This window comes from Amblyraja radiata, chromosome 29, assembly GCF_010909765.2.
Source record: "Amblyraja radiata isolate CabotCenter1 chromosome 29, sAmbRad1.1.pri, whole genome shotgun sequence".
Classification (NCBI taxonomy): domain Eukaryota; kingdom Metazoa; phylum Chordata; class Chondrichthyes; order Rajiformes; family Rajidae; genus Amblyraja; species Amblyraja radiata.
The window spans coordinates 18,303,081-18,323,765 of record NC_045984.1 but is presented as its reverse complement, the minus strand read 5'-3'; the positions used below and the strand labels follow the sequence as shown (position 1 = coordinate 18,323,765).

General features: G+C 40.6%; 1 protein-coding gene across 1 annotated transcript; it reads left to right on the top strand.

Moving 5' to 3' along the window:
- On the top strand, positions 1-20,112 carry calr3 (calreticulin 3). The gene is made up of 9 exons (XM_033046732.1): positions 1-1,468; positions 5,948-6,049; positions 7,449-7,652; positions 8,383-8,477; positions 9,791-10,000; positions 11,111-11,224; positions 15,239-15,382; positions 17,185-17,277; positions 18,726-20,112. Exons 1-9 carry the CDS (start codon positions 1,378-1,380, stop codon positions 18,936-18,938), a joined length of 1,266 nt encoding a protein of 421 aa, XP_032902623.1. The 5' UTR covers positions 1-1,377; the 3' UTR covers positions 18,939-20,112.
- The last annotated feature ends 573 nt before the right edge of the window (positions 20,113-20,685 follow it).

Genomic DNA, 20,685 nt, shown 5'->3' with positions numbered 1-20,685 from the left:
TTTCCGGGCTGTTCGCCGCCAGTGTGAACACGTTATGAAATGGTTTATAGTCTGATGGTACCAAGTGCGATCCCTGAGAGAATCGAAATTAGGATCTGCTATATAAACACAAAATGCCGGAGTAACTCAGCGGGACAGGCAGCATCTCTGGGGAAAAGGAATGGGTGACGTTTCGGGTCGAGCCCCTTCTTCAGACTGAGGGTCAGGGGAGGGCAAAGATTATAGAGGAGCTCCTCTAGTATCTTTGGGGGAGGGGGAGACGAGATATGGAAGGATCTGCTCTGTTGTCAGTGAACATCAAATCAAATATTGTCGGTCGTTGGCAGGAGTTTATATCTTTTAAAAAAAAGGATGCATGCATAGGCGACCGTGATCACAAGATGATTGTAGGCAAGAAAAAACATTTGGTCCAACCATCCGATAATCATAGTCTATCAATTCAATATATAATCTTTTATTTAATTCGGATTTTCATTTTGATGATGTGTGGGAGCCTACAATAAAAACTTTTGTTTTCAAAAATTACGTTTTACAATCTCGGGATGGTTCAAACCATTCACAAGCAATGAGTTACTGTTGGCGGAATCGCACACATTAATGAATGGCAAATTCCCAGCGACGCAAGTTAAATAGTTTTAGCCTAAATTCCCAAACGACCTTTTCAAAATTGGCTTCTTCTAATTAGGATTTATTTATTTCTATGCTGGTGTTTATAAATATATCTAGAAACGTCTGTATTTAATATATCTCCTTTCTACCAAAAGTTACTGCAGGCTTTCCTTTTTATTTTCTTATCATTTATGTCATATTTTGTGGTATATCTGTAGTATTCGTCTGTGTGCTGGATTAAATCCACGTTGCCTAATAATTTTGCTTATGCACTACATATCTTTGTAATGTATACTCTGTCCAACTCTGAGTTAAACAGGCTAGTAGCCAATAACGCAACTCTAGCGGATTATACTTTAATTCAAATATCACTGAATGTATAGAACGAAATTCTGCCACCCTGATAATTATCCCAATTCACTATTTGTTGATTTTGATAGGTTGGTATGACATTATCAAGTGAATGATCAGGTTTTTATACCATAAAAGAAGATAACATATATTGTGTGTAGGAGAGGCTGGTTGAATCGAGAGATATTTGAGCGTAACTACATGGGATCATTCAGAACGGAAAAACGTGGTTGGAGCTGATTTGCGGGGCGGTTGCTGACTGCGGCCAATGGGTTAAGGCCGTGTGTAGAGAAGGGACCGTCCCCAGCCAAGAATCATCGTGTTGCTGCTGTAGGATCTTTGGTTGCTGCTGCTCGTACACCGCTGTTTCCCTGCCGATTGCTCAGCACGATCACAGGAACCTCCGGCCTGGTGTAAATGGAAATGCTGCTTCCGCTCTTGCTGCTCTGCTCGGCGTTCGGCTCCACACAGCCTGCAGTCTATTTCACTGAACAGTTTAAGGACGGAGGTGAGATTGTCAAAATTCAGACCTTTCGCTAACTTCCCGGGTTTACAGAACCTTGATTTGCCTAATGCACTCGTTAGCATTGCTGACTAATTAGTAAGATAACTGACTGACCCCAACTAACTAACTAGCTAACTGACTGTTGGCAACTAACTTGCCATCTAGATGCAAGGAACTGCATAAGCTGGCTTACAAAAAAAGACACGAAGTGCCGGAGTAACTCAGCGTGTCAGGCAGCATCTTTGGGGAGCATGGATAGGTGACATTTCGGGTCGGAACCCTTCTTCAGACTGAAACTGCACATGGATATAAGCGATATTTGTGGTCGTGACGGGGTCCCGACGTGAAACTTCAGAGATGCTGCCTGACCTGATTTACTCCAACAATTTGTGTGTTTTTTTAAACTGGTTAGTTAGCTAACTAGCTCATGTTGGTTTTAAAAGACTAACTTTACTGATTCTCCTCAACCAGTAGAAGTTGTTGTCCACTGAAATCGCTCTGCCAGATCGGTTGTTTGAACTTCGACGAACCTAGTCCTGTCCTAAGAATTTAGTTTATGTTATTTTATTACTTCTGCGAGGGTGAAACTTGCACTGTCATTACTTTTTGTGGCGATTTACGTTTTGCTTTCCTTTCTAAATCGCGTAGGTAGCTGAATCTCATGGTGACACCATTTTCTGGTTAATTTAACCCATCATTTACTCATGTGTTTCTATTTTATGAAGTGAACATGCAAAACAAAAACTGCTCAGTAATGTTAATATCCGAACCAATGTTTCTGTTGCGGGCTCGGCATGATTGGTTGTGGGATTTTGCATTGTCATCGGGCACAATACTAATCGCCAGTGGACTGCACTGACATGACTGTTTCACAGACCTGTTTAGTTCATGTGTACAGTTCTTTCGAGTAATGAACTGGAAATCTTTCTTGCTTCTACTCATGAAAAGGGAAAAAAAACGTTATCTATGTTCCATCTCATAACCTCAGGAAGTGCCACAATATTGGATGGTGGAATAAGTGCCTTTGAAGCACAGGCTATCTGGACTACACTTCTTCCCACCCTGGCTATCTGGACTACACTTCTTCCCACCCTGCTTCCTGTAAGGACTCCATACCCTACTCCCAATTCCTCCGCATACGCCGCATCTGCACCCAGGATGAGGTGTTCCACACCAGGGCATCGGAGATGTCCTCATTCTTCAGGGAACGGGGGTTCCCCTCTTGTACTATACATGAGGCTCTCACCAGGGTCTCTTCTATACCCCGTAACTCTGCTCTCACTCCCCATCCCCCCCACTCCTAACAAGGGCAGAGTCTCCCTTGTATTCGCCTTCCACCCTATCAGCCATCACATACAACAAATAATCCTCCAACATTTTCGCCACCTCCAACGGAATCCCACCACTGGCCACATCTTCCCATCTCCTCCCCTGTCTGCTTTCCGCAGAGACCGCTCCCTCCGTAACTCCCTGGTCAATTTGTTCCTTCCCACCCAAACCACCCCTTCTCTTGGAACTTCCCCTTGCAACTGCAGGAAATGCTACACTTGTCGCTTTACCTCCCCTCTTAACTCCATTCAAGGACCCAAGCAGTCTTTCCAGGTGTGGCAGAGGATCACCTGCACCTCCTCCAACCTCATCTATTGCATCCGCTGCTCTAGGTGTCAGCTGCTCTACATCGGCGGGACCAAGCGTAGGCTTGGCGATCGCTTCACCCAACACCTCCACTCAGTTTGCAATAACCAACCTGATCTCCCGGTGGCTCAGCACTTCAACTACCCCTCCCATTCCAAATCTGACCTTTCTGTCCTGGGCCTCCTCCATGGCCAGAGTGAGGCCCACCGTAAATTGGAGGAGCAGCACCTCATATTTCGCTTGGGCAGTTTACACCCCAGCGGTATGAACATTGACTTCTCTAATCTCAGGTAGTCCCTGCTTTCTCCTCCCCTTCTCAGCTCTCCCTCAGCCCACTGTCTCCACCTCTTCCTTTCTTCTTCCCGCCCCACCCTCACAGAAGGGTCTCAACCCGAAACGTTGCCTATTTCCTTCGCTCCATAGATGCCTCACCCGCTGAGTTTCTCCAGCATTTTTGTCTATCTTTAAAGCACAGGCAATCATTTGTGGGCAATAGTTAGATGATTTCCCAATCACACTGCCTATTAAAATGACTTTAATTTTGTTGAGTCAAACCATTTGAAGAATCTTAATCTGTTCATCTACAGTCTTCCCCTTTCACACCCTCTTAATAACTCCTGCATTAGTGCCTCCTATAGTGCAGTAGTGACAAGGCTTTATATGCTTAAGAAGGAACTGCAGATGCTGGAAAATCGAAGGTAGACAAAAATGCTGGAGAAACTCAGCGGGTAAGGCAGCATCTATGGAGCGAAGGAAATAGGCAACGTTTCAAGTCGAAACCCTTCTTCAGACAGCAGAAGGCTCTCGACCCGAAAAGTTGCCTATTTCCTTTGCTCCATAGATGCTGCCTCACCCGCTGAGTTTCTCCAGGCTTTATATGTGATTGGTTGTAAAGCCTCTTATAATATCCTGAGGTCTGAAAAACACAAGAAGATAAACAGTAGAACATTCCAAGGTGGAGACACAAGGAACAGCAGATGCCGGAAACTAAACACGGAGTGATGCAGTAACTCAGATTCCAATGTATTTGATAATGTCCAAGGGGCATTAATAAAAATAACTTGATTTGAAAACATATATATGTACAGCTAACAAAGTTGGCTAAAGACTTACATTGAAAGTACCTATTCAAGCAAGCAGCTCCAATCAGTAAAGCCATTGTAGGTCTTTGACCATTATCGACTCTTGCATTTACTGTATTCACACTTCCATGTTGTTTGCCATATGCTTTCAATCCCTGTGGTTCCAAAATCAATAGAAAATAGGTTAAAGAAATGTCAAAAAGAGAGATAGAGGCTTAGAAGGGAATTTCAGAAATTACGACCCAGTCTGCTGAATGCATATCTGTCAGTGGTGGCCAATTATTTCTGAGCAGAAGTGAAAATTGATTCACTGTAGGAATTCCTGAGGTTTGCTGATTTAAAAAAAAAAAAATAATGTGGGAGGATTTTGAGTTGAGGATGATATCTTAAAATAAGGCTGATGATGTAGGATCCAGCGTAAGTTGGGGCCACAACTGTAATTGGAGAATAGGACCTAATATGAGGATCACAATTTTTGGTGAATACAAATATATGAAAGATGGAAAAATAGGTGTCTGGTCAATAGAGTACTGTAGTAAGTAAGTGTAGAGGTAACAAAGGCACAGATGAGGCAGTGGTGCAGCTGGTTTAATAGGGTTGAGGTAGAAAATGGTCATATTGATACTGTGGGTGTTTGACCAGAAACTAATCTTGGGTCAGTAGCAGTTTGCAAAATGTCTGGTTTAACCTCAGGAATAGGTTGATTTAGGAATGGAATTTCTAGTGGACTTTAATACAGTGGATTCTGGTTATCCCAACATTTAGTTGTAGAAATATTTTGTTCTTGTAGTAGTACTGGTACTTTATTTAGGGACAGCATGGATATCTAATAGAGAATGATGAAATAAATTTGAGTATCAAAAATGTAGGTGAATCTATTGTGATTTTATTGAATGATATCTACAAGGGATGAATAGTTTTAAATTTAATTTTAGTTTTGGTAGTTGAGGAATAGGTTGGGTGTAGATCTTATGAGGGTGCCAGAGGAAACGCCTCCGGAGTAGGTTGAGAAATTTCTAGTTACAACTTAATTGCAGGATTACACCCAAGCTGAAAGCGATACATCGTGGAAAAGTGCTTTCCAAAATCTATAATCTTCCAATACTTGGCCTTTCATTTTCTTAGTAAGCTTACTGGGGGAAGATGTTTCTCCTTTAAACAATGTGGTGTTATTTAATTAGCTTCTGATTATAGGAATAATCATTTTACAAAGTAGAAGTGCAATATAATATGTACTTGTGCTTGGACTGAAAGGAAACATTTCAAAATTGCTTACTATGATTTATTTTTTTTGTACAGAAAAAAAAAGTTATTTTTACACTATGGAAATAGGTGTAAGGAGAGGGGTTTCGTTAAAGAGAGATTTTAAGAAGTAGAAAGAGGCATAAAATTCCAGAGCTTGTGGCTAAAGGTTAAAAAATAATCTTCTAAGTAGGAAACCCTTTCCTGCGATTACTGCCTATGCAATTTTCATTACTTGCAGAAATAAAATGTCCCATAAATCTATTTGAAGAACAGTTTCTCTCCAGTAACCGGAACAATAGATATTTCTCAATTCTGAAGTAAAAGGTGACTTTTTGGTCATTATCTCATTACTATTTATTGGACTATGCTGAATGAAAAATACTGCCACGTTTTTGCATTCCAACAGTGACAGTTCTTTAAACCACTTTGCGGTGTCCTGAGATTTTATATGGTGCTGAATCAACACCTGGTGAATTAATTAGATAATTGATGATTCACCCCTTGTTATATCTAATTTCAGATGCCTGGGAGAGCCGATGGATTGAATCCAAACATAAATCGGACTACGGTAAATTCAAATTGACAGCTGGAAAATTTTATGGGGATTCAGAAGAAAATAAAGGTGAGTTATCGTAAAACCATATGACGGAAACGGAATTGGCCATACCAAGCCCTTCTTGCCGGCACTATAATTCTGTAAAATCTATTGAACTGTTCATGGTTTAAGTTTCCCTTTGCTTCCTTCTCTCCAGAACTCTTCTTTCCTTGCAGAATGAAAGTCTGCCTGCCTTGGCCTTGACTATTCTGAGTCTGTCCTGGATTTCTAGATTTCCTCTGGGGGGGAAACATCCTCTTGGCAGCCACTTTTATAAGCCCCTTCAGGACCTTACGTTTCACTCCTCATTCTTTTAAATTGCAATGAATATAGGTTCAATCTTGCCTTATAAGCCAACGCCACTAACATAGTAATCAATTTCAGGAATTTTCTATAGTTCTGTAACAAGACTCTCCAACTTTTAAAATTATTTCTCTTTGTAATGGAGGCCAGCATTCCACTTGCCTTTCTAATTGTTGTACATACTTGTTAAAAGGTTTAATGTTCCAAGACACTCAGATCCCTCGTTATCACAGCGTTCTGTAGTTTCTCCCTATTTAAACAATTACCTACCTATCTACCAAGTGGACAACGTCCAGTTTTATCTAGTATACACCATCCTTCAAATTTTTGCTCAAACACATAGTCAGTCTATATCTCTTTGTGTACACTGCATTCTCCTCATTTGGTTTTCTGTGTGTCATAAGTAAATGTAACTCCAATGTGCTTGTTTGCAGCATCTTATCCATTAACATATAAATTTCGTAGTGCCAGACTTTTTTGTGGCACCCAAAAGTTGCAGTTTTCCAATCTGAAATATTATTTGGCCTGTTTTCCGAGGCAATCTTGCACCCATGTAATGTAGTACCTCCAATATCATGAAGTCTTACTTTGTGCAGTAATATATCAGATGGGAACCAACCTCATCTCTCCCCCCCCCCCCCCCCATCTTCACCTCGATCTCTGCAACAAACCTCATGCTATTGGTGTGTGGGATATGTACTTGGCCTTCACCTGGTGTAGTTCTGTTCATGTGTTGCTTACATTCTTGCATTATCTTGATAAATTTTGAGATTAAGTTGACATTGTTTAAAAGCTGATGACACCGAGATCGCTTGATTCCTTATTCATAGGGCCAGACTATCTACCAAACTGCTACACATGAATATGCATGTAACCTCCCTTAACTTGTAAAATATCAGGAGGAAATTCACAGAGGCCATCTTTTCACAAAGTTTCTCAGAATCAGCCTTTGTGTGATTGATCACAAACTGTCATTAGGTTGTAGTGTGCACTGATATCATTCCACATCATAATTTCTGTCATTTTTCATTGGTGCGTTCGTGTCATTTTATTCCTGAATTGTGTTTCTGATGTTTTAGAATTGGCTATGAACTTAAATTCATTTTGTTTCAATTCCTTGCAGGTATTCAGACCAGTCAAGATGCTAAATTTTATGCTAGGTCTGCAAAATTTCAACCATTTAGCAATGAGGGGAAAACCCTTATCATACAGTTCACGGTGAAACACGAGCAGAAGATTGACTGCGGTGGAGGTTACATTAAGCTTTTTCCAGCAGATGTGGATCAGGAAGCCATTCACGGAGAAACTGAATACTATGTCATGTTTGGTGAGTTCACTGAGCCTATTGGCAAAGACGAAACATTTAGTGGAGATGAAAACAGAAAATGTTGGATAGGCAGGATCTGGAGATAAAGGGAGTGGGGGGAGGGAGGGATTGCAGAGTGATGATCTTTGGTTTCTCTCATTGAACAGTGCCTGACCCGAGTGTCATCAGCATTTGTAGTGTTTTACTTTTGTGACGAAGTAAGTTAACTATAAACTGATTGTATCATAATCAAATAGATTAGAATGAAAAGCTGTCTATAAATCATGCTTGAGTTAGGTAACTGGCCAGAAATGTGTGCAACTAGATAAGCTCTCCCATAAAGCCTTAATCATCTGTCTTAGTTTGATATATCCCCACAAAATCCAGGAGATACCCAATCACTTGCATTGCATCCAGGAAACGCCTACAAGCTCCTTTTACCTGCACTTTCTGTTGGAGAACTGTAGACCCACAGTGCATTGCTGTCCAATGGACAATGTGGGTACAGCACTCTTTGTGCCACACCATACAGTATATTGAAGGCACGGCATTCTTTGGGCAACCTGAACATTTCAAAAGCACTTGGAATCTAATAAACTACTTTCGTAATTACTAGTGCATGAGCATATTTATAGACAGTAAGTTTTCATAAACAACAGATGTTCTAATAAATGTAAATGAAGCATGTTCAAATCTTTTTTAAGCAATAGTGAAATTGAACCTGAATTTGACTATTTACGTGGTGTCCTAGGTCCTGATATCTGCGGATATATAACAAAGAAAGTACATGTAATTTTGAACTACAAGAGCAAAAATCATCTCATCAAGAAAGAGATTACATGCAAGGTGAGTAATTAAATTTGTTATGTTCTATCATTTTACCATAACAGTGCATTTTACAGTCATTTGAGAGAAACTGACTGTAAAAGGATTACAAAGGTTAACCCAATGCTTGATCAAGGAAGCAAATTTTATGAACGAGGATGGAATTCTGAGATGGTACTTCGGATCTTGAAGATGTGTCTGAAAATTAAAGTGGTGAAATGTACAAGAAGCTAGAGATCATATGGAATATTTACAAGTGTATAGAATTAGAGAGATGCAGCCCAGAAATTAGCCCTTCAACCCACCTAGTTTGTGCCAAACATCAATGCCAATTTCACTAATCCTTCATTAATTCCATTTTATATTCTGCCCACGTTCTCGCCAGCTCCCTCGAGTTTCTACCACTCACCTACACACTTGGTGGTCAATTAATCCAGTAGCCTGCGTGGCATTAGGATGTGGGAGGGAGCAGGAGCACCCAGGGGACGCCTACATGGTCATGGAGAGAATGTACAAACTTCATACAGACAACATTAGAGGTCATGATTGAACCTGGGACTCTGGCGTTGGCAGTGGCTCTACTTGCTCCATCACTGTGCTGCTCCTAATACCATTAAGTGTTAGAGAAAGCTTTATGTCATAATTTTTATATTTTAGAAATTTAACTTAAAATGATTATTGAAAGGATAATGCAGGTTTTAACAAACCACCAGAATTAGTTCTTTAAAGACTTTTAAATATGTGTCAAACAATTCTGGTCTGTGTTCGGTATTTGTTAGTAGAAGGGTGGGGGTCACTAGCAGACATGTAAAGCTTTTATTCTGAGGTTTGGGGTGTGCAAATTCTCTTTACATTTTCATTAGGTAGTGGTCAGCCTCACAGCAATTTTAATGAAGTATGGGAATTGGCCTGTGTAGCTGGTATCTGGTTAAAGAACCTTATGTGATCCAGAAAACCCACAAGTGAGAAATATTAAAAGGAAGTTACATGAATGGGGATGAATCCCAGTTTAATTTCCAATTTAGATTGAACAGACAGAGGCCAGTTGAAGGACAAATGAGACAAGGGTGCTATATCACAAACTGTGTTCATTAGAGAACATAATATTTTCTCATCTGCTGCCGTCTGTCAGTGACAATTTTGCCCATATTTGTTACGGTATTCTACCTAGTTCTTAACTAGACAGATCTGGCTGCGACTTGACAGATCCTTCTATAAAAGAAGAATGCAGGCATAAATTGGCACTCGGGCACTAAATTAGTATTGATCCAGAACTGGATTTTGGAAAGATTTGCTTGAGTCACCACGCAAACACTATTTATTGTTCTTGGCAGGACGATGAGTTAACCCACCTCTATACATTAATCCTCAAACCTGATCAGACGTATGAAGTTAAAATTAACAATGTAAAGGTGGAGTCAGGTACTTTAGAGGAAGACTGGGATTTCCTGCCAGCAAAGAAGATCAAAGATCCTGAAGCTAAGAAACCAGAGGACTGGGATGACAGAGAGACAATAGATGATGAAAATGATAAAAAGCCAGAGGTAAGATCCGATAACTATTGTTCCTGTCCTGCAGGTGACAAATGTACAGCTTGCTAAGATCTTCCATTGAACATGGAGGTAGAAGGTGTGCTTGTTTTCTGGCAAAATTTAAGTATGACTTAGCTAGTTACTGTAAAACTGCTTTACTTGGATATACTTTACATTATCCGGTCTCCTTAACTTTCTCTTGGAGGATTTACTGTAATATTATTTAGAGTGGCGGCGCTGCCCTAGCAGCTGTGGCTCGCCTGCAGTCTGTTTGTCTTTTTTTTGTTTTCTTTTTGTCCCGTTGTTACAGTTTATTTCGGTTTATTTCAGTTGTGTATGTGTGGGGGGGGGGGGGGTGGGAGAAACTTGTTTTAGTCTCTTGCGGAGCTGGCGGCCACCAACTGGGACCGACCTCGAGGCTCCGGAGGCAGAGCCAGCCAGGACTTACCAACGCGAGGCTGGCCGACTTCGGGGCTGTGGTGGCGTTGCGGCGGTGGCGGTGACCCGACTTCAGGGCTGTTGCGACGGTGGTGACCCGACTTCGGAGGCTCGGTCGCGGGCCCAGTGGACGACATCGTCGGGAGCTCGCAGGTCCCAGGATGGTAACCTGTTTCTCCGGAGCTCCCGCAACAGCTTCGTCCGCTGGACTGGAGGGTGGCAGCTTCGACCGCTCCGGGCCGCGGAATTTGAACCAGCCTGTTCGCGGAGCTCGGATTCAGCTGAGGGACTTACTTACCATCACCCGGCGGGGTCACAACATCGGAAGCCTGGATTGCCTCAACGCAGAGGGAGAACAAGGAGGGAAGAGACAAGGACTTTAAGACTTTTGACTTCCATCACAGTGAGGTGGGCCTGGTGGACTCACTGTGGTGGATGTTAAATCTGTGTTTCTTGTGTGTTTTGTTATTTTTGTTCTATGTTATGACTGCAAGGAACAAAATTTCGTTCAGATTGAAAAGTCTGAATACTTGACTACTTGACTTGATAAGGGGAAGTTAAAAAATCCCTGACCTAGTGACGAAGTGAAAAAGCAAGGTTTCTAGAGTTGCAAAAGGTATTTATAAGGAATGCCAGTTCAGAGGGTGTTATCTGATCAAAGCACCTCTCTCTTAATAAATGCAGGATTGGGATAAGCCAGAGAATATACCTGATCCGGAGGCTCAAAAGCCAGAAGACTGGGATGAGGAAATGGATGGTGAGTGGGAGCCTCCAATGATCCCCAACGAAGAATACAAGGTATGGCAGCTAAACCTTTTGATGAGTGTTATCATTATGTAAAATCTACAGCTCGTATGTAGACCATACAACCCAGATGTGCTACTATGCTGTCTGTATTCCAGACACATTTATTTTGCATCCTTTAACTGTATCAACATATTATTTTATTATGTTTCCCTGAAGTACTTAGCTTTTCCTGAAATCCATTTATAGATTCCCTAAGCAATTCCATGTGATAACATGTCACACATACTAACATCTGGCATTGAATACAAAATCCAGGATATTTTGTTAACCTTCATTTACATTTGTCATGTCTGGCTGGCTGACTTACCCTGCATACCATACTTCAAGCAGGGTGCAAAAGCTTTGAGGCTGCACAATGGAGTTCCTAGAATGCTTCCAAGGAAAATAAGTTACAGTTATGTGGATAGACTGACTATTTTACCTGGACGAGATTTTAAAAACTGATAAAAGGTGAAGGATTTAGAAAGCATAAATGAAAAGAAAGTTGTTAGGCTCAGAAACCAGGGGGCACAAATTTAAAGTCTCAGGCAAGTGAATGGATGGCATGAGGAAAACATATTTGTTGAAACAAGTGATTAGTGTTTGAAATGCACTGCCCGATGAGGCGTAGGATTCGATCTTATCCAACAAGTAATTGGATAAATACTTTTTAAATGAGGATGTAGCAGGAGAGTGTAACAACTGAATTGGACTGGGTAGATGCAAGTGAAAATGTGCTGTCTAAGAGTAGTATTGTTCTGTTTCAGAAAACACATTTAAGGCATTTTTTCTGATTATCTTATTGCATTTATTGATGACTATATTTCTGGCTTTTCATTGTGGACAACCATCTATGGGTCTATCCTATCAAACCATTCACAAATTATAAGGGAAAGTAAAAAAAAAATGCTGACCTAGTGATGCAGTGAGATAGCCAAGTGAAAACACCATCTAAAACAAACAAGCTCATATAAAACAAACTGCTGGAAGAGCTCAGCAGGTCAGGTAGTAATGGACAGATGACATTTCAGGTTGGGATCCTTTCTCAGTAATTTATGGGGGGGTTTTTCTCATGATTCCAGCATCTGCAGTCTCTTGCGTGTCCAGGTTATTCCTTTACTTTTCTAGAAGAAATAATCTGGTCCATTTTGTCTTTCCTACTGTATTATAAACTCAAATCTGACATAATACTTGTTAGTCTTATGTCCATTCATTAGTGTCTTTATATACATTTTATAAATTTGGAGATGAGAATTATGTAGACACCCTCCACTTTGACCAGAAATCAAAGGCACCATCTCCTCTCCAAATCATGTAAATAGAGTGGTGCAACTTGTACTTTTTGTTCCTTTTCCTTTTACCTAAAGGGTTTTATTGTTACTCCACAGTCATAGCACAGTGCCCTCCATAATGTTTGTGACAAAGACCCACCATTTATTTATTTGTCTCTATACGCCACAATTTGAGATTTGTAATAGAAAACATCACATGTGGTTAAAGTGCACATTGTCAGATTTTAATAAAGGTTATTTTTATACATTTTGGTTTCATCATGTAGAAATTACAGCTGTGTTTATACATAGTCCCCCCCATTTCAGGACACTTTTCTGTTTGGGACACATGGCTTCACAGATGTTTGTAATTGCTCAGGTGTGTTTAATTGGCTCCTTAATGCAGGTATAAGAGAGCTCGCAGCTCCTAGTCTTTCCTCCAGTTTTTCTATCACCTTTGGAAACTTTTATTGCTGTTTATCAACACGAGGACCAAAGTTGTGCCAATGAAAGTCAAAGAAGCCATTATGAGACTGAGAAACAAGAATAAAACTGTTAGAGACATCAGCCAAACCTCAGGCTTACCAAAATCAACTGTTTGGAACATCATTAAGAAGAAATAAAGCACTGGTGAGCTTACTAATTGCAAAGGGACTGGCAGGCCAAGGAAGACCTCCACAGCTGATGACAGTAGAATTATCTCTATAATAAAGAAAAATCCCAAAACACCTGTCCGACAGATCAAAAACACTCTTCAGGAGTCAGGTGTGGATTTGTCAATGGCCACCATCTGCAGAAGACTTCATGAACAGAAATACAGAGACTACACTGCAAGATGCAAACCACTGGTTAGCTGCAAAAATAGGATGGCCAGCTTACAGTTTTCCAAGAAGTACTTAAAAGAGCAACCCGTCGTAGGCCCCCCTCGGTCATGATGACCATGGGTGATGAATCCTAGTTGTTGGCTGCTTGCTCGAAACATCGGCTAGAGCAGCATCGCTTGTGGCTGATGAGACCAATGCAGGAGTGACAGTCTCTGTGGCAGAGGTCACATTTGTGTGTGGTCTCTGGTTTGTTGAAGTTGCTGCGTTCCTTTCTGCCTGCCCAATTGTCTGCCGCCGTGTTCATCAGTTTCTCTTCCCCCGTTTTGATATGTTGGTTCCGGGTACCTCTCCACCTTGTGCGGTCAGCTGCAAGGCTCTCCCAGGACTGTCGAGCACCTTCATATCTTTCTTGCAGACATCCTTGTAATGAAGCTGGTGGTGGCCAATGGTTCTCCTCCCAGATGACAGCTCTCCATAGAGAATATCTTTTGGAATACAGCCATCCTCCATGTGGTGGCAATGGCCCAGCCACCGCAGTCTGCGCTACCTGAGTAGAGTGTACATACTGAGAAGGCCAGTGCGAGACAGGAACTCGGTACGATATGCCCAGGATACAGCAGATGCTTCTACGGTGGAAGGTGTTGCATCTTCTCTCCTGTCTGGCATATGTAGTCCATGTCTCACTGCCGTACAGCAGCGTGCTGTTGACACGGGCGTTGTAGACTGCTATCTTAGTCTTCACTGTCAGCTTTGGGTTGGTCCACACTCGAGTTGTGAGGCAAGCGAGAGTTGTAGCTGCCTTCCCGATCCTCTTGTCAATCTCTGTGTCCAAAGAGAGGTAGTCAGTGATAGTGGAGCCTAGGTACATGAACTGATGGACGGCATCGAGTTCGTAGTCGTTGATGGTGATTACAGGCGGTGCCTTAGTATCCTGCCCCAGGACATTCGTCTTCAGTACTTAAAAGAGCAACCACAGTTCAGGAAAGAGGTCTTGTGGACAAATGAGATGAAGATTAGCTTATATCAGAGTGATGGCAAGAGCAAAGTATAGAGGAGAGATGGAACTGCCCAAGATCCAAAGCATACCACCTCATCAGTGAAACACTTTGGTGGGGGTGTTATGGCCTGGGAATGTATGGCTGATGAAGGTACTGGTTCACATATCTTCATTGATGATATAACTGCTGATGGTGGAATTCTGAAGTGTGTAGATGCATCCTATCTGCTCAAGTTCAAACAAATGCCTCAAAATGCTTGCCGGCGGTTCATTCTACAGCAAGACAATGATCCCAGACATACTGCAAAAGCAACAAAGGAGTTTTTCAAAGCTAATAAATGGTCAATTCTTGAGTGGCCAAGTCAATCACCCGATCTGAACCCAACTGAACATGCTGTTTATATTCTGAAGAGAAAACTGAAAGGGACTAACAATAGCTGCAATACAGGCCTGGCAAAGCATCACCAGAGAAGGCACCCAGCAACTGATGATGTCCATGAATCGCAGACTTCAAGCAGTCATTGCACGCAAAGGATATGCAACAAAATACTAAACATGACTACTTTCATTTACATGACATTGCTGTATCGAAAACATTATGGTGCCCTAAAATGGGGGGGGGAGGGGACGAGTATGTATAAACACTGCTGTAATTTCTACATGGTGAAACCAAAATGTAGAAAGGAACGCTAGAAATAAGCAGAATTCACTATTTTGACTTATTAAAGATGGTTGTTTTTCACAGCTACTTAGAGCAGAATAGCAACTGACCAAAACTGTTTAAAAACTGAATGCATTGAAAAGCCAGCTACTGCTTGTCATAACGTGTATTAATGTTCTACTTTAAACACTTCCAAACTTGCATATTGCATTAAAGAATGGCAGGTTGGTTGGTTGTTGCAATAATAATTTCATTGATTTATTATTGCCCTAGGGTGAATGGAAACCAGGACAATTAAAAAATCCCGACTTCAAAGGTGCCTGGGTTCATCCAGAGATCGACAACCCCGAATATGCTCCTGATGACATCATGTATAAATTTCAAAACATTGGTGTGATTGGCTTGGACTTGTGGCAGGTCGGTAATTGCGGGTGTTGCTAACTAATTCAGGAAAGAATGTAGCAATTGACATCCTTCTTTACCTAATCTAGTTTGAATGTGAAGTGCTGATAACCTAATCTCAATAGGTGTCTTGGAGTCGTTCTCATTACCATGAAGGGGAGAGATTAATTTACTTTGAGTAAACTGTACATTTGTTTAATTTAATGCAGCAGTCAGGATTCTGTTGCTATCTGATAGGGGGAAAAAAGTCATCAGATTCAGTATTCTTGATGGCTCTGGTTAACTATGATGCAAACAGACCGATTAGTTCCAACTCTGTCTTATGCTACAAAAAGGGCAGGATGAAAATTGGGTAGCAGGTTAAGCTACCCAATAGCTCCTTCAACCTGCTCTTTCATTGAATGAAAGCATGACCAAAGCTTTGCCTAAATAGCAGTATTGTGGATTGTGCAATATTAAACATTTATTGTTTTTTTTTGTCTGGTCCTACAGTGTTTAATGTGTTTTTTCCCCCTCACATATTCCTTCTTTTGTTCCGAGCATATCACACCCCTCTGGCAACTCCATAGTTCTCCTTCTCTGTTTCTTCTGTTAAGTTTGATTAGTGTGATATGTTCACTACTCGTTTGTAAAGCCTCTGGAATCAAGGCTTAGGTCATGGGACCGCTGTGAGGGGGGAGGGGAAGAACAATGAAGGACCCGGGGTGAGGGAACCGCCGTGAGGGAGGTAGGGGGAGAACAATGGACAATACAGGGGACCCGGCGTGGGGGAACTGCTGGGGGGGGGGGACAAAAGGGGGAGCTGCCGTGCTTTGTAACTTTGTCAGCGCCGTAGGTGGCTGCTATTTGTTTACATTGTGTACGCAAGCAAATAATCTCACTGTGCCTAGTCACATGTGACAACAAAGTATTCCTATTCCTAATTCCACTGGTCCTCGGAGAGACTTGATCATAATTGTTCAGTTGATCATAACTATTCAAAGGTTAACAACTATATTTCAAAGTTAAAAGAACAATTGACATATGATGTGGAAAACAAATCTCACTTTTGTATTGAGTCTAGTTATAGTTTTTAGAGATATACCACACAAACAGGCCTTCAGCCCTCTGAGTCCATGCCGACTTTCGATCACTCTTCAACACTAGTTGTATTTTATCCCACTGTCTACACATGGAGAGCAATTTTAGAGCCAATAAACCTACAAGCCCGCATGTCTTTGGAATGTGGAAAGAACCGGAGTAGCTGGATGAAATCCATGCTGTCACAGGGAGAATGTGTAGTCACCACCGCGGCTCTTCCAACTGCACCACTGTGCTGCCCTGAAGTTTTTCAGATTAAGTTTGGTCTGTTATTCCAAAGCTGACATTTTATTTTCAGAAAAGAAAGCCTCCCAAGTGCATTGAGGAGAGCACTTCCCTGTCGATTCTTTACCTTGGGCAGTCATCCTTGTCTCAGTATTGGCGCCTGCACAGTTGGATGGTTTTGGATGCACTCTATATAATGTACAAGTATTGAGGGTCTGCACCGAGGTAGCATCTTTCAGATGTTGACATCTGCAGTAGTTCTGATAGACTAGAATATTAAAAGTAGAATCTTCTGTCTATTCCCAGCACCTTTTTATAATCGTCACTATATATTATGATAATGCTGAATTTTGGATTGTCTGGCTTATGATGTGCCTCCTTGAAAACTGGCCAAGTACCAACTTTGAAATCTGCAATACAAAATGAAATTGAAGTGCATGAAGATTGGCATACAGCAAGTTCATGCTCACAACTGCAGCCAATGATTTTACTCCATTCGTTTTTTTATATAGGTAAAATCAGGAACAATTTTCGATAACTTTCTGATTACTGATGATGAAAAGTATGCAGAAGAGTTTGGCAATGAGACCTGGCAAAAGACCAAGGTGAGGTATCTGTTGGTTGAAGTTGGAATGAGTAATGTTCACACAATTAGTTAATTAATTTTATTGACACGTTGGTTCTGTGGCACATTTTGTCATAAAATTTATTCCCCGGCCACATACAACTCCATTGGTATTGCTTTATATCCCGGCCCCATACAACTGTGAACTCCATTGGTATGGCTTTATTATTGACACATACTGAGATGGCACAGAAAAGAATGTTATTATATAACATGTACAATCAAACCATACACGTGCAAGGTAGTGCAAAGAGAAAAATACCAGGATACAGAGTATAGTGTTACTGTGCTTAAGTGTTACTTTTAATTTGTACATTATCTGTAAATGTAAGATCCAAAATGAGGCACGTTGGGAGATCGGCACTATTCCCTTAGCCAAAGGAAAATCGTTCAGCCAACTGAACAGCAGAAAAGAAGATGTTCCTGAATCTGGTTGTATATGCTTTCAAGCTTTGGTATCTTCTGCTGATGGGAGTGGGGAGAAGAGGGAATGACCAGGGTGTAAATGGTGCTCTGAGACTTTGCAAGTGTACTAACTTGATATTTGGAAATAATGATTAGATCTCGGTCACCTTTTCTTAAGAGCCAACTGATGTCAATCATAACTAGAGTACTCAATCGTGGATATTTATTTAAGTAATGGGCTCTTTTATATTTAAAAAAAAAAAAAAAAAAAAAAAGGAGCAAAAGAAAGGTGTTAATGGTAGAAATCCCTGCCCCGTCTTATCAACGTTATCAGATTTTTTGTTGTTGTATAAATCGTATCTTCCCCTGGCAGTTTTTTTTTGGACAATATTACAACATTTGCATCTTAATCACCTGGTCTGAATGATGGACAAACCCAGCACCAGAGCAGAGTTAATTTCATGGTCTGCAACTATATAAAAGTGTTCCTGGAAGTCTTTGTCACTAACCACAGTCTAGATGGAGTTATACCAGGTTAAAAGAGGAAATGTCCTGCTGATTACCACCTGGCTCTGTCAGCTGCTGAATCTGTTATCCTTCATTTGAACAATACTTGGAACAAACACTGGAAGTAGTCAGGGCAGAGAATTTAATTCTGACAGGGAATAAAATGTAATTTACTAAAATGGACAGCACCGCCACTGCCTGATTCAGCTGGGACTTCACTTGCTTTGTGGCAAATGGTCAGGATTATTTAGAGTTGTATCTGATGAGTGAGAGGTTTCACAACATCACAAATGAATTACTGTCAAATCTGTATAGTATCTTGTTGAAATAAAATAGCTTAATCTGCTAACTTTCCAGAGGTTTTTGCAGGTTTTACTCAATGAACTGAGATACTCACTTTAATTGGGTAATTTTTATCTGTACATGACGAAAATGTGTGTTTTGTTCAAGTGTTAACTGAATTTAGATCTGGCTTTGAGTACAGTGTCATTCAAGCTTCTTGATGGTTTCATTTAGGACTCTGAGGAGAAAATGAAGAAAAGCCAGGATGAAGAAGAAATGAAACGCCATGCTGAGGAGGAGAAAAAGAATGATGGTGAGGAAGAGGAGGATAAAGAAAGCAAAGATGAGGAGGAAGAAGAAGTAGAAGAAGTAGAAGAAGAAGAAGAAGAAGAAGAAGAACAAGACAATGAATCAGAAGATAAAACTCTGAAAAAAGATGAATTGTGAGATCGACGTACTTCCAGACCTCCCTAGTCATCACTGATTTTTATTTTCTCCCTACAATTTAACCTTTTCAACAGTGCATTCCCATACAAAATTTCAAACTGAATTATTTCCTGCAGTTTAAAAGCTTCTTTGTTACAATCTTGAAACTACCAGCCATTATACTACAGAATTGTCTTGTCTTAGAACAACTTCAACACAATATCATTGTGTTGTTGGTGCCCTGGGAGATTCCAAATAGAAAACTGAGCCCTCTGTTTGAGAATCACAACTACTTTTTATGCCATCGTATTTAATGAAACCTTGAATTGGTTACAGTTTAACCTGCTGATATACATGATCTAAACATGTGCAACTGTGGCTACGATTTGGCTTGGTGGGTGTTCCTTATTATTTCCCAAGCATGCCCCATCCTCCTCCTTTGACCCTGTCCATCCATCATTTAAAATAAAACATCCCAGCATCTAAGGTTTCATTTGGTTGGGGAAAACCAAAGTTTTCATCCTGTAGCCATCAAAATTGCAGACCAGAAGAATCTCCACAGCAGATAGTTTGTGTTGCTACTATGGGTGGGGAGAATGTTCTGCAACATTTAAAACATTATTTTATTTTTTCCAGTGCTGCTGCATGTCTTGTCAGACATGGTGAATGTATCACCTTGAATTAAACAGTCTGTGCTTGACCCAATAGATTGGAACATTAATGCTGTCTCGCTTCCAAAGACCAAGGGTGAAACAGTGACCTTTTTTTTTTAATAAGGTGTGACTAACCAATATTGTCAATGACATTATGTGGTGTGTAAAAAATGACCTTTTAATTAAAAAGTTTAGTTGTACGTAAAGGATACTGGAAACCAAAATCAAGAAGACATTTTTATTGGATTGATTCAGAAAATCAGGAGTATGTTTCATTTTAATGAGAACTGATGAATAAATAAACCATCACATCTGAACTGCATTTAACATCAGTGCCTGATGATACATTCTACTGTCAAAATATTGTCAGGACTTGGTGTAAATAATTGCAATCTGAGGTCCCCTCTTTATTTAGTTGAGGCCTTTTAATTTGGTACATTTTTATATTGAAAAATGAAGTTTGTCTTTAAATGATTTTGTAGAATCTGAATGTATTTCCAGAGAGACAGTTCATTTTAATAAACCTGTACAAAAATGGGCAATAGAATTATGGTGGATTCTGTTCTCCCTGCAGTGGTACGTGGGCTTCAGTACAGCACAGATTACATCAATACAGCACAGGTTACTTAACATTCACCAAAAAGGAATAAGCTAGAAATCTGATATGATAACAAGGGTGAAAATTCTCAGCAAATTTTGTTGCCTTGCAGTCCTACATATAGTAAAAATGACAAAAACACACAATAAACACAACTAAACATCCACCACAGTGAGTTCACCAGGCACCTCCTCACTGTGGTGGACTGACTGTCTTAAATCTTTGTCTCATCCCTTCTTATTCACCCTCTGTATTGTAGGTTTTTTGCTTAGGATTCTAGCATCTGTAGTTTATGTCTACAAATAGTGGCCTATCTTTCTCAAACTATCATAATTGCCATGGTACAATGTTCATCTTTCCTTAACTAAAAGAAAGGAGCACTTGCCTCCCTAAATGTTTATAACTAACAATATTCTTCTGTATCAAAAATATGAAATAGCAGAAATCCATGAATAAAGAGACAAAATGAGGGAAACTCAGCAGACCAGGTAGCATCTGTGGAGTGAGAAACAATTAA

Excerpts from the sequence above, each read along its gene's own strand:
- calr3 (XM_033046732.1), top strand. The coding sequence starts at position 1,378 with ATGGAAATGCTGCTTCCGCTCTTGCTGCTCTGCTCGGCGTTCGGCTCC. Across the intron at positions 1,469-5,947 it reads TGAACAGTTTAAGGACGGAG|ATGCCTGGGAGAGCCGATGG; the intron begins GTGAGATTGTCA and ends ATCTAATTTCAG. Across the intron at positions 10,001-11,110 it reads AAAATGATAAAAAGCCAGAG|GATTGGGATAAGCCAGAGAA; the intron begins GTAAGATCCGAT and ends TAATAAATGCAG.